General features: G+C 42.0%; 1 protein-coding gene across 3 annotated transcripts in view; it reads right to left on the bottom strand.

Annotated features, from left to right (window-relative positions):
* CEP350 (centrosomal protein 350) overlaps positions 1-14777 on the bottom strand; it is a 119295-nt gene that overhangs the window by 83114 nt on the left and 21404 nt on the right. For all 3 annotated transcript variants that reach the window (XM_073593329.1, XM_073593327.1, XM_073593330.1), the window contains exons 5-11: positions 14039-14204; positions 13257-13723; positions 7681-7794; positions 4534-4644; positions 3326-3631; positions 2404-3023; positions 1639-1760 (exon numbers count right to left, since the gene is read on the bottom strand). In XM_073593329.1, coding sequence (XP_073449430.1) covers positions 1639-1760; positions 2404-3023; positions 3326-3631; positions 4534-4644; positions 7681-7794; positions 13257-13723; positions 14039-14204 — 1906 coding nt within the window. The remainder of the gene's footprint in view (positions 1-1638; positions 1761-2403; positions 3024-3325; positions 3632-4533; positions 4645-7680; positions 7795-13256; positions 13724-14038; positions 14205-14777) is intronic.

Raw genomic sequence — 14777 nt, 5'->3', positions numbered from 1 at the left:
AAGTCAGCAGTTTTTCTGGGGAGGACCCCCAACAGTTGCATCAGGAATGGTTGGACGTTCACCATTTAACAGGAGAAGCTAAGTATATTCATCGGATATAGATTTGCATAAAGGGATTTTCTGAAAATCTGCCAGAAGGTGAACTTACACATTAAAGTTTTTTACCCATGCACATCCATTAAAGTTACTGAAGTGCCTCGGGAACGCTGAAGTGCATGACATGCTGTTATATAAAAATTAGACTCCAGTGAAAAATAAGACTTTCAAACTCCAGCCTACCCACATGCCACACTCTGATATTCATTCCTCAGAGTGATTGTCAGCCTCATGGACCAAAAGGGAGTTGCAGGAGATGCGGACAATTGAGGTCTCCCAGGGCGTTTCAGCGACAATATATAGGGGAATACAGTACTTGTAGGTGTTGGTTTTAAAACCCTGCTGTCAATTTATTAGTTTTTCTGGCGATGACATGTTTACGTTAAAGTGTCTATAGTTTGAGGAGAGTGATTAGGCTTGATGCAATGGTCCCCAGGAAAAACCCTTGGCTAGATGCGAAGTAAAGAAAAATTTTTAAAAAATAAAAAAATCCTCTAATTTCATATATTGTTTCAAATTATTAATCAAAGAAAACAAAAGAAACGTATTTCCCAACACAGTTACCAGCTAGCCAACACAAAAAAAAAAAAAAAAAAAGGAAGAGAATTTTTACTCACCTGTAAAATCCATATAGGGGTTCTATGACTAAGTTGGGGGCGGGGCAAAACATGCCAGAAGGCATGGCTTAGGAGGGGCCAAGGCTGAGGCTGCTTCTTGCTCCCAACATATTCTGGGCTGCCGGGAATGCAGCATCTCTTCATTGTACAGATATTAAGTTCTTGAGTGCTCATGCAGACGCTGGTGAATAACTTCTATACCAGCAATCAACTTCGCTGGACAGATTTACACTGGAAAGCCTTACTTTAGGCCCATTCAAGGTTCTCATATTTAACTGAAGCCCTGATGAAGGGGGTGTTCCTCTGACCCCTGAAACACATTGGCTGTCTTTTAGTACAATACCAATAAATGAAATTGGACTTCTCTTGGTTTGGCACTCCTTTTTACTAAACTCATTGTGCCATGTGCCAAGGTTGGCGCTGAATGCAGGATCCAGTGGCCAAAGCAAACATTACAGGATGGCCCTGCTGTTTCCAGATCCTGGTACAATTCTTAACATGTACATTGAGGGCAACCAATCTGGAAATTACTAGTTAGCCGTGAAGCTATAAGCAGTTGGATATCAATAGAATGTCAGTCAAATCAGTGAAGAGAAAAAAAATAAATAAAAATGGTACAGAAACTTCTCCATCAGGTCCATCACCTAAGAACACTAGCAAAACACTGGAGCCTCACGGAATAGGTGGGGTTATAGGAGCGTGCACTAAGAGGCGCTCCCAGCAAAGATTTTTACCAGTGTTATAGCGGCATAATGATCTATGACTACAAGTCCAGTATTGTACAATTAAGATAAAAAAATACTAGCTTATATGGAAGCTGTGAAATGCATTTCCATGTACCCCTCACTTTAAAGGCTAGTAAAAACTTGGTTGCCATTTTTGTTCAGCTTGCTAAAAAATTATTGAAACAATAGAAATTACTCACCTGAGTAGAGGCTGCAGAGGTTCAGAGAGAGAGAGGTCACTACTGGAGGAGGCACTATGAGGTCTCTCCTGGCCCTTATTCTCTTTGTCTGACTCACCCGAAGGCTGATACAAAGGATTTGTCTTGAAAACAAAAACAAAAAAAAAAAACATCCAAAATTTAATATTTGCACTCTGCATATGCTGCATTATACAATGTAAGCAGGCTTCTTATAAAAGTGAAACATTTTTTGGTTAACAACATTTTTTTTTTTTTATACCAAGCACACTATAACAATGCTGCAATCAACATTAATTGGAAAAAAAAGTTATGGCCACAGTAATAAAATGTAAAGCATTTCTATATACAGTACATCCACTGTGTATAATATATATATATATATATATATATATATATATATATATATATATATATATATATATATATATATATATATATATATATATATATATATATATATATTTTCAGCGTCAAGCCAAGGACCCAGCCAGCGGAGGTGACGCTTGCAGAGCAGCCTTGTGTGCCAAGCCAGGGGGCGAGCAGGCCAGTGGGGTGACGCTGGAGGAGTATATGTGAGTGCCAAACTAGGGACCCAGCAAGGATGCAAGGATGACACTTGAGGAAGATACTCAGTGAGAAAATTGGAAGAGCTCAGGAGATCCAGTGGCAGTGGGTCTAGGTGATAGAATGGCAGCTCAGTTGAGTTAAGATCTAAAAAGGAGATTGTGGAGGAATTGAACAAGTTCATTTAACATAAAAACCCACCTGCTTTTCCTGTATTGCGACTTCAGGCCAGGCTTGTCCTAGCAGCAGTTTGGTGTAAGTATTGTTCTGTTGCCGTGCATTTGGCTCTAAAGACTTGCTTGATGCAGTGTCCTGTGCATCCTTCTCATGCTGTCCAATGGATGCACTTTTAGCTTTGCTAAAAGCCTCCTTTTGTTTTTGATACAATTCTTGCAGGCGTTTGTTCTTCTGTTCCTCAGCTTGCCGCTGGGCCTCTCTTTCTTCATGCTGTCTCTTTTTCCTCTCCTCCTGTTGCCGCATAATATATAAGCGTACCTGCTCAGTGTCATAATGCCTTCTTTTCGAAGAGATATGTGGCTCTTCAGAAACCTGTCCCTTTTCAGGCTTCCTTTTGGTGGGGCTGTGGCTTCTGTTACGTAGCCGTTTAGTGCTATCAACTGCACTGTCCAACTGCAGATCTTCTAAGATCCCCCTGATTTCCAGTGGAAGAAAATCTTTTCTCACCTCCGATGATTCAGCCTTGACTTTCTGTTTCTCTACAGTCTTTGACTTCTTGTTATTGTTTGAACCATTTGTGTTGTTAGTTTGGCCCCTAGTAGAATGCTCAGCAGGATGCGACTCGGAACGACTTGAAGAGTGAGCTAGAAATGTGAAAATATAAAAAAGTATTAATAAGGGTCACCCACCAGGGATGGACACCAGGAGATAGGTCTCTGCACTCAAGTTTTCAGCTTTCTCTACTATTGTGGACTTTACAAGGGGGTGGCATTCTAAGGGATTCCTAATTTGGATGCATTTCTAAAATAGCATTGAAACTATCACATTTTGCAGTAGGAAGAATTATATTCTGTAGCTATTAAAAATGACATTTCTGGCAAATATTGCAAAAAAAGTCCTATAAGAACACATTAAAAAAAAAAGAAGATTGGTAGAACCCACCAACCTGATTTATTAGTCCTGTCCTGGTTCTCAATAGGTGGTTCTTTAGAAGAGGATCTTTTGCCAGTATGTCGATCGCTTGACTTTGAACGCCCTTTCCTCTGCTGACCATCGGATGCCATTCTTCTCTCTATGCTCCTCTCTTTGGATGCTGACCTTTTATCCATTGCTGTGTTTGTGGAAGAAGTCTGTTTATTTGTCGGATCATTAGACTGAGACTTTCCTTCTTTCTCAACCTTGGGTGCAGGACCCAAAATTTGTTTTACCAGTTTTTGACCATCTCTCCATGAAGATGTACTAATGAGGTGTCCTGAATCACAAAATACAAGGAAAAAGTAATCAATGACACAATATAGTTACTAACAAAAGAGGGGTGTAACCTGACCACCACTGCAATGACAAACCACTTTTTTTTTCTAGATTATCATGGTCTACACACTCACTACACATGGGCAAAGTGTCATGTCGACCTGGCCTGACTTTGGGCTCTCTTTTTGGGAGGGGCACCCCAACTCAGCCAATCTGTCCGAGTCCCCACCTCTCTTGATATCAGCTGGGCACAGTTCACTGCTGACTTGCAAGTATAAACTCTTTGCTCCCTAACAGCTTTTTCTCCCTTTTCAAAGGGTAGCATTGATTAACTTAAATCTTTTGCATTTATAGCTTCATCTTTGTACCAAACTCCTGATGAATAGTAAAGAGCCATGAAACGCGAAGGGTTTTTAGGGTGAACTGACAGGGTCGGAGTATCTAATTTTATTGGCCTGTATATACTACTTATAACCTAGATTTTATTAAGTCCAATGTTATGTATGTATGTATGCATGGCAGCTCTTTTGTATATGGTTTATCACTAGCTATAAACGCATTATGTATCCCTTGAATATGTTCCAATTTACCTGTATTTGATCAATAAAATATATATTTATACTTTATCCAATATTTGTCTGCAGTGACATCCCTCAATTAAAGTCCCACAAACAAAGAGGGATGGAGGTTTGTCACCAACTATAAACGCATTATGTATGTCCTGTATGTGGAATGTTCCAATGTACCTATAATGAATTAACAAAATATATATTTACACTATATGCAATATCTGTCTGCAGTGACATCACTCATTTAAAGTCCCACTATTTTTCTCCTCTGTTTTATACAATTAGGTTACTCATGCAAATAAAGCTAATCGCATGGAGGTTATGTGCTACTTACCCATTTTCCCATCAGGACTTGCAGAGCCTGCCGCTCCTCCCAATCTCTGCACCTTCCTCACTGGTCTAGAGGTTCTCTTCTCTTTTGTCCTTTCACTGGAAGGTGTAACATCTATGCAAACAGGAGATTGCATGGTCAATCTCATTATTATATTAGCCAATTTTCTATTACCAATGCACAATTTTTTAGCTTATTTTTGTGATTCTTAAAAGCGGCGTTCCACCAGCTTTTGTGTTTACTAAAAGTAAGCAGCTACAAAAAGTGTAGCTGCTGACTTTTAATAAACAGACACCCACCTGTCCCACGGTCCAGCGATGCAGTCGCTTGAAGCCTTGCTCCTCTTCAGCATCACTACTGTGGGCACTTGGCTGTGACAGCTTGCGGCTTCACAGCTGGGTGTGCACTGCGCGTCCTGAGTGGCCGGGCAATCTTCTGGGACATGTCACAGGTCCCTGAAGATTGCTGGGAGGGAGAGGCCACCTAGGCGGCCCAGAGCACAAGAGGGAGCGGAGTACCTGTGAAAACTAGGTACCCGCTCTCTCCAAACCCCCCCCCCCCTCAAAAAAAATATGCCATGCCAAATGTGGCATGTCAGGGGGTCAAAATTCCCTAATGCGGAAGTTCCACTTTTGGGTGGAACGCCGCATTAACTACACCCACCCAGATAAGATTTTGGACAGAACATACATTTAAGTGATACTTTTACAGTACTTATGCATGGTCCTATTTTTCCCCAGACACTGGAAATGTGATTTCTAGTGCTTTAAGACAGAGGTGGTGGCTGTATACTTGTTTCTGCAGGTCATAGCAATTCTGACAAGTACATCTATCTATCCTTGGCAGTTAAAAGTTACTGAACGGTTGCAAGGTTTGGGCTCCATGTACACTAGCGTTTTGTTTAAGCTCCTAGAATTCATTAGGCCTCTTGCACATAATACTTCTGTTTGTGCAGCTACTGTTTCTGACTTTTTTTCTGTATGTATTTGTGCGTATGTTTGCGTATATGTGTTCGCACATTTTCGCGCAAAAACATTAAGCTGCTTCTAAAGGCAGAACACAAAATTCCTGTAGAAGCAGAGATTTTTAAGCCAGTGTGCATGGAGCTTCAGGCTTTAGGAGAAGAAAAAAAAAAAAAAATACTTTTTTTTTTTTTTTTTCCTTCATGCTCCTAAAAGCTACTAAGACGCTATAGATCAGCATTTTTCTAACCTTTTTTTGAGCTTATAGAAAACTCTAGTGTGCATGGAACTTTAGAGTTATTTCAATCGGAAACTGCACAGATGTATTTGTAAGTGAGCATATCTGCGCCACTACAATCACACACACACACACACACACACGGCTTTGTATGACAAGCACTAAAGTAAAACAAAATCTTTTTTTTTTCTTAGTGAAAACACACTGCAATATACATACACACTTGCAAAATTGTATTATTTTTAACGTCTCATCTGGCAGAGTCTGTTTTATTACCTTTACTTAGCTTTAGTGGGAGGCGATAAAGATAGTGCTTCTGTTTAAAGCCTGGTACACCCTGAGTTTTTTTTGGGTTCAAAGGAAGAACCCCCAAAAACATTCATCTCCAGTTGGGGCCGCTGTACCTGATGTTAGTACAGCAATCTTCCCCGCTGAGCTGTTGTGTTCTGACAGGGGGCAGTCCCCTGAAAGAACACTCCGATCAGCGCACCTAGGTGGTTGGGAGCCAGTTGGCTGCTGGTTTTCCAGCATGCACGTTTAGCCGGCTCTTGTCGGACAGAACTTTGGCCGGTTTTTATTGAACTGGCCTATGTCTCCCAACATTCGGCCCATGTGTACAAGGCTTAGGGGAACTGATGTTGTAAGCATTCCGCACAAAAAAAAAAGTTTTCTTTAGCAACTACTTTAAATTCTTGTCAGGAATTAATAGGAGTTGTTTTATCCATATCTAAGGCAGGCCATAAACAGTGCAAATTTCTTTCCTGCAACCACGATTCCCCCATCAACACAGCCAGTGCTGACAGAAGAATCCCTCCTGGAATAACATGATCTTCTCCCGGCGGGGAATTCACTGGAAGCTGTCCCTGCCTGGAGAATACAGTTATTGCTAGTGGCTATAGCAGCCGCTAACGACAATCACAAGTAAATCCTTCAGTTTTTTATTTAAAGTGTAAGTAAACCCCCCTATCGTTTTCGGCCAAGGAAGCTGCAATCTTTGCCTCAGTTTAATCTACAACTGCCATGATGCTGCACATGTGATCAGTTATGACACCAACCATTGAATGGTTTGACAGTTTGGTTGAGAGCACAACCAATGGGAGGTGTTACATTTCCGGGACATGCCGTAAATGAAACAGTTTTATGGATGGGTTTACTTCCTCTTTAAATCCACTTATATGATAAACCAGACATGCATAGTTGCAGTTATTTAAAGCAGAACTTCACCCAAAAGGTTCCACTCATCCCCCTCCTCATTTGGCATTTTTTGGGGGGGCGGAGGGAGCGGGTACCTGATTTTGACAGGTAACCGCTCTCTCACTTCCGCTTGGATCGTCACAGCGTTCCGCCCGAAAGTTCGGCCCCCCCTCCTTCCCCCACAGACTTCTGGGCCATAATCACAAGTCCCAGAAGACTTCTGGACCATTCACAAAGAGTGACTTGCACATGCGCAGTTAGAAGCCGGCTGTGAAGTGTCCCTATATTAAAAGTAAGCAGCTACAGTATTTGTAATTGCTGACTTAATTTTTTTTTGTGAGGAGACTGGAGCTCCTCTTTAAACCAACCCCCCCCCCCCATCCCCCCAAAAATAATGTAAACTTAGGTGTAGATGAACGTAGAACCATGTTTTTTGTGACTGATTAAAGCTACATCTAGGGAGACGTCTAATTCAAATTTGAATGTTTTGCTCCAAAATCTTTAAAACACAGGAAGTATAGCAAAACACCCAGTCAAGAGACAGCCTAAGCTTTTTTGAGAATGCAAATGGAAGGCAAGTACCTTTTCTAAAAAGGATTTAACCCTTTATACTAAACCTAGATCTTCAAGTATTCTGTGGAATTAACCTTTCACTTAGCAGTCCATTACTGGATTTCCAAATAGGCTTTCTCCTTATTGATCCCGCAGACACAACCAAATAAACTCCATTGTTCCTGTCATATACTAAACACTCACCTTGAAATGATGGTGCCAATGTACTATGGAGCTGTGAACTGAGATTCTGAAATTCTGCCTCCTGCCACACTTTGCCATCTGGAGTTCGAATTTTTGTTTCTGGGGGGTTAAAACCTAGAGGGGGAAAAAAAACAAGGATGTGCGTTTTTTTAATGTGTGTTTTTACACAGCTCTCCACATAAGCAATAACCCAATGTAATAATGGGCAAGAGTAATGGGAAGAAGCAGTCTTTTTTTTTTTTTTTAATAGTCCTTACCGTAAAATCCTTTTCTCGGAGTTCATTGATCATTTTGGACTACAGGGTTTATAGCGCCATCTACAGGACGACACTAGTCAGAAACTAAACTTAGCACCACAGTAACAAAGCAGTACAAAAAAAAAAAAAAAAAAAACAACCACAAAAGAGGGGCAGGTGCTGTATCCATCAATGAACTCAGAGAAAAGGATTTTAAAAAGGGAGTAACAAAAATTCTCTTTTGCTCATTGACGGATACAGATTCTTCTCGACCATAGGGGCACCCCAAAGCAGTGCCAAAATTGAGGGGTGGGAAACAGGAGCCAAAATAGGCTAACACGGGTTCAAAACAGGAAAACACAAGCCAACCAAAACAAGGAACCCCCCAAAAAAAACAAAAAAAAAACACCTCAACCAATACGAACATCCGAAGATGAAAAACATCCACCTTGTAAAACTTAGCAAAGGTGCGCAGCGATGACCAAGTAGCCACCTTACAAATTTAAGATACAGACATCTGATGTCAGAAAGCCCAAGAAGCACTAAGCAGCCTGATAGAATGTGTCATAATGGGGGAAGGAGGAACCAGACCATTAATGGTATAAGCATGAAACACTGTCTGGCCCACCTAGAAATGGAGGCAGAGAAGGCTGCCAGACCCTTTCTCGGCCGCCCATGATTACAAAGAGAAATCGATTTCTGAAAGACAGATTACATCCAAATTGTCCAGACCGGATCCAAGGTGTGGAGTGCAACTTTTAGGATGCAAAGGATGTGGACATAGGTAAGGCAGGACAATGTCCTCATTCAAATGAAAATCAGGCACCACCTTCGGAAGAAAAGGAAGGACACGGATGAAAAACCACCTTACCCTTGTGCACAACCAAAAAAGGAGGAGAGCTACAGGACAAGGCCACCCGGTCCGACACTGCGTGTGGAAGCGATAGTCACCAAAAAGGCTACCTTCCAAGAGAGTAAACAAGGGTATATCCCCAATATTTTCAAAAGGAGGCTTCTGAAGGACCGAGAGAACCAACTTCAAGTCCCATGATGGCAGCGGGGAATGCACAGGAGGCGCCACATCGAACACCTTGGATAAGGGTACCAATCAGAGTGCATTGCCAGAGCACGTCAAAACAAAACCCCAAGAGCAGAAACCTGGCCTTTAATTGTACTTAAGGCAAGCCATAGGTGTACGCAGCCTATAGCATTGGGGTGTGCACCCCAATGCTCAAACATACTTAAAGTGGATGTATACCAGATTCATGAAATTTGAGCTGGGCCCATATATTTGCAGAAATTTTCTTACCTCTCTTCAAAGCACTATGTCCCGTAGCTGTCTCTTATTCCGTAGCTCTGTTATCAGCCTGATAACTTCTCACACAAGATGCTCGAATTTTGGCCTTTCTTCAACAGAACGTTGCGCAAATGCTTGCCTCATAGGCGTTGGCAGAGGGTGGGGCCAGGTATGCCTGGGCCCACCCTCTGCCAACGTCTATGAGGCAAGCATTTGCGCAACGTTCTGTTGAAGAAATCCAAAATTCGAGCCACGGTGGAAGATCAGCCTTTGGGACAATGATCTTCCCTGAGAAGGAGCCGTCAGGGAATGCCTATGACCAGTCGTACCAAGGCTGGCAGGGCCAATCCAGGGCCACCAGAATAACTGGAATCCCATCGGCCTCTATCCTGCACAGTAATTGTGGCTGAAGCTTAAGAGAAACGAATGCATAAATGAGTGAGATACTACGGGGCTCCATGGTGCCACGAAAGCATCCATTGCATCCACCAGAGGATCACTCGCTCTTGCCAGAAGGTCCATGTCTGGAGTCGAGCATTAGACCCAGATATTCCAGCCTCCTGGTCAGCGTCAGATTGGACTTCTGGACATTCAGGATCCACCCAAACTCCTGCAGAGTGGGGGGGGGGGTCAGGTTTGTTGCATCATCCGCCAATGCCAAGCGAGTCTCTGCCTACAGAAGCAGGTCGTCCAATTAGCCAATCACGGCAAACCCCCATTGTCTTAGAAAGGCAAGAACTAGAGCCAGCACCTTGGTGAATAACAGTGGAGTGGAGGCCAGGCCCAAGGGCAGCAACACAAACTGATGATATGGGTCGTCGACCGCAAAACACAGGAAAATGCTGGTGCCCTGTACAAATGGGAATGTGTCCGTACGTGTGTATATGGAGACCAGGAAATCCTCTAATGACCGGATGGACTCCATCCTCAACGTCTGCACTCTTACTAAACAGTGGTCCTGGATCAGATGGACTTTTCCTTGCTTCTTTGGCATTGTAAACACTTTGGAGTAAAACCTCCGAAACCTCTCTGAAGCTGGAACCACCCCCTCCCCTGCATCAAGTGGGACAGAAGACCAAGAGGAACCATTAGACCAGCAGAGCGGAGGGATACCCCAGCAAGACTTACCATCACCCAGGCAGTTAAAGCGGATGTAAACCCTCACATATACCCAGTGAAGTGAAGTGAACAGCCTCAAATGATACACAGGGATGAAACAAATCTCCCTACATAAGTTTTACTTGTATATCTGTTGGCTTCCGCTTTCTATCTCCTTAAAAAAGAACACATCCCCTTACAAATTTTCTCTTCCTGTTCAACACTGAGTGTGAAGTCTGGGCACACAGCCAAAACAGCTGATTGGAGGAAAGGCACACACCCCCACTCCACATTGGCAAAGGAAAGAATGTGCAGAGCTCTGCTGTGAGAAAGCAAGCAATTTATTTATAGCAACCTCCTACAAATTTCAGGCTGCTTTTATCTCCTGTGTTGGAGAAATCAGAAGTTATCAGGCTGATAAGAGAGCTACAGAGCAGGAGAAAGCCACATTTCATGAAATGGGTTTACATCCACTTTAAGGGCAGATCAGCAGTTGCCTCCTCAGGAGGACCAAGCCAGTTGTAGCCTACACCCAAGGAGACAGGAAGAGCAGAGAAACCTCGGAGGCAACAAGATGTTTGCTGCCATGTGGCTCCAAGAAATGGCCACCGCAATTCCCACCCCTAGAAGCTCATGTGCCCAGGCAGGCCACCGCAAGATGGCAGCCGCCAGAAGACACCACAAAAAAAAAAAAAAATGCTGCTATGCCAAGCCAGAAAAAGGCCGCCGCCACCCAGACCAACATGGGACCCAAGCACATGGGGATACAACCAGCGTTTGAAAAGGTTAAGGTGGCACCGTGCCCTTCCCCTCCACCGTAGTAAGTAAAAAAACCCCTACCATGCCCCACAGGTCAAGAAGCAAAAACCACTAGCTCCGGCCACACAGCAGTACCCCCCGAGGACTGCCCCAGTTAGAGGAGAAAAAAGGATGGGGGGGGGGGGGGGGGGGTTTAAAGCAACACAGCCTAGATGGTAGGAGAACCCCACAGGGTCGACTATCCCTAGGAACACTCAAGCCCCGCACGCAGAAGGAAGAGGGGGGTGCAATCCTTACTATCCCAATGGAGAATGCGGCGACCACATCTGCACTTGAACCCTTTCATCTCCATCCTCTCACTGTGTATGGCCTATACATATATATTAAAACCAAATATACTCTCTTATGGGAAGATAGTATTAACAGCGCCAATAAAGTTCTCAAATGGTCTAAGGCTAGTGGATATAAATAGCACTGAACTCTCGAATGAATGAGAGTAAATATAAACATAAGATTAATAATCATAAAACACAAAGACTCATGCAGTAGAATGAGAATCAATAGTTCCAAAACGATCGGTCATGAAATACCAGCGATAGTATATAATACCACCAGCGGTAGAATGTAAACACCATCTATATCTACTGCATAAAATCAAAGTTTTCGTGTAAAAAGTTCATTGCATACAGTAGACCAAAGTCAAAATGAGGGATTGTACTTCTTCTGGAGTGCACATATCCATGGGTAACTAAACCAACCAATAAACGATTTCACACTATGGAGAGCCTCCCCTTCTATTTTTCTACATGTGTTTACCATGACATTACAATATCCTAACTGAGGAGTGAAGGATTCTGGTGGTGGAGGAGCCGTTCTGAAGGAGAAAATAGATGATAGGCTTGTCTTTTTCTTACCTTTGGTAAGCTCACTTACATAGGGGATATTCACGCGGTGATTTGGTGATGGTTTAGTTACCCATGGATATGTGCACTCCAGAAGAAGTACAATCCCTCATTCTGACTTTGGTGTGCTGTATACAATGAACTTTTTACACGAGAACTTTGATTTTATGCAGTAGATATAGATGGTGTTTACATACTACCGCTGGTATTTCATGACCGATCGTTTTGGGACTATTGGTTCTCATTCTACTGCACGGGACTTTGTGTTTTATCACTATTAATCTTATGTTTATATTTACTCTCATTCATTCGAGAGTTCAGTGCTATTATATCCACTAGCCTTAGACCATTTGAGAACTTTATTAGCGCTGTTAATACTATCTTCCCATAAGAGAGTATATTTGGTTTTATTTGTGTTTTTTATTTTATAACAGCAGCTTACAATTTGTTTTATATCTTATTTATTGTCTTAGTGGATTCATTTCCACTTTTTCTTTGTAATCCTGTGAGCTCTTGAACCAGTGTTGTTTATTAACCCTGGTATCTTTCATATTTATACATATATATTACCAAGTTTTGTGTTCTAACCATCCCAACACCAGCACGTTTCTTAATTTGAAAAAAATAAATAATAATTATATTATAATAAATAATGAGATCACCTTGAGGTGTCCGATATTAAAAAAAAAAAAGTTTACATTTAGGATGTACTATCCTGGCATTTTTTTTTAAATAATTACAATATAAGGGAAAACTATTTTTTCTCCTAAATTTTCTGTATTTTTCCTTTTTAAAAGTAGATAAACATCCCAGTGGTGAGAAATACTAACAAAAGAAAGCTAAAAAATTACATCAATTTAATTTAAGGAACAAGTGTTACAGAACCAGATAATTGTCAAAATTATATGGAACTTTGACAATGCTTAGGAGAGGAGAGTGGTGGTATCAATGTGCTATAGCTGCTTCATTGTCCACTTAATCTGAGGAAGAAGGTGAGCACATGAAATAAAGTCCCTTTGTCCCTATAGTCACCCATCAGATGGGCAAGCCTATTATGATTTCAGAAGGTTGTTGAACTGTGCACAGGTAGGATATTTGTATCCTTAAGAATAAATCAATGCATATTACAGATCTTGTGATAATGATTCTTGCCTGGAGTTCTGCTTTAATTGGACTCTATGAAAACTCAGAAGCAGATCAGTAAGATACATTAGTATATGCCCACCTTCTATTATTAACACAGCTTTAGAAACCACAGAAAAATATCTTTTTTAGCACTCGTACCACGGTAAGATGGAGGTGGAGGAGCAGCTGCCACTTTCCGTGTCTTTGTGCCTGCTGTAACATCTGTATGTTGTGTAGTGTTTGGAAGTCGTTCTCTGTTGTCCTTCTCCACTGACACTTCCCACTGTCGGCGAATTCGCTCTTTCAGTTTCTCCAATTTTGTGTCAGGTTGTCGCCTCTTTAGAGTCTCTAGCTTATTACTTGAAGGACTAAATGACACATGTTGCTGGGAACCTTCTGATGGTTTCATTTCTCTAAAACCAGTTTGTATATCACTGTAAGACTGCTGTAATCTCCACTCCAGAGCATCAATGGCTAGTCGGTCATTCAGATAACGTACTGAGGTCTCATCCAAAGCTGAGGTACGTGTGCTGTCAAAGTCCTTTTCCTCTTGGACACCTTTATTTAAACCAGAGAGAAGGTGCATAGGGCTTTTCTCATTTGAAGACAGCACGCTTGTAGCATCCCTAAAAATAACAGTGTACATTTTAGAATTAGTCTTGAAAATAGAAGTCCAGCTACTGATAGGAAGTTAAAATGAAAAATAAGGAACCTAAAGTATAGGGGGGACAAATTGTTACAAAATGTAAATGAGTCTAGTCTCCAAGCATACATCCTGTCCTGGCTTAAGAAAAAAAATCCCATAAAAACACACACGTGTCAGATGTCATTTCTTTTCAGGCAGACTGGTTAACTGCCTCTTGAGATAAGTACACCTCATGTTTAAAACACAACAAAAAATGTTGAAGCTTTCTAAAATACAGAGGCTACATTACACCTACCGATATGAGGCCAAAGGTTCCCGGAACCCAACATGGCAAGAACTTTTCACATTGCTCTCCAGAGTAGTGACACGCAGTGGACTGCGAGAAGACTTTTCTCTGATGGATTTTCTAGAGCGGGAAGACTTATTTGGGTGACTATTTGTATCTTCAAGGTATCGTCCATCTACAGTTATAAATTAAAAAGGAAAATTACAGAGGAAAATAAAATAAAAAAAAATAAATATAACCTACCTGTTAACAGCCCAAAACGTATCCAGAACATCCCGGAGGCCTTTAGTGCTAAACCCATAGCCACATGTATATGGATCTGAACCTGCTGTCAGTTTGACAGATGAGCTCTGTCATAGCTGGCAGAAACAGCTGCATCTAGTCAGGGTTTGTTAAAATGTAAACCACAGATGCACCGTAGCTGATTAATTGCTCAGAAAGCCACAACTGTAGCAAAATTGCAGAACCCCTGTGCAAGCTATCACCATACAGGCAGCCTCAGCGGGAAAGGTAGGGGTAAGGGGAACTGAAGGTGGCAAATCAGGGAGGGAAGATGTAGCTTAAAAGCGACCTGCAAACATCTTCCCCTACCCTCTCCCCCACTTTTGGCACAGAGCCACCTTCGCGTGCTGAAGCCAGAGTGAGTCTGGAGAGGCATTCCCAGGCACCTCCTAGAAATGAAATGGTAAAAACAACAAACAGGAGTTTCTGTGCATGTGCCTGGCGGAGTGCAAGATACAAAAGGACT

The sequence above is a fragment of the Aquarana catesbeiana genome, linkage group LG07 (assembly GCF_042186555.1).
Source record: "Aquarana catesbeiana isolate 2022-GZ linkage group LG07, ASM4218655v1, whole genome shotgun sequence".
Lineage (NCBI taxonomy): Eukaryota > Metazoa > Chordata > Amphibia > Anura > Ranidae > Aquarana > Aquarana catesbeiana.
The sequence above is the reverse complement of the archived record's forward strand: the minus strand, read 5'-3'. Positions and strand labels throughout refer to the sequence as shown.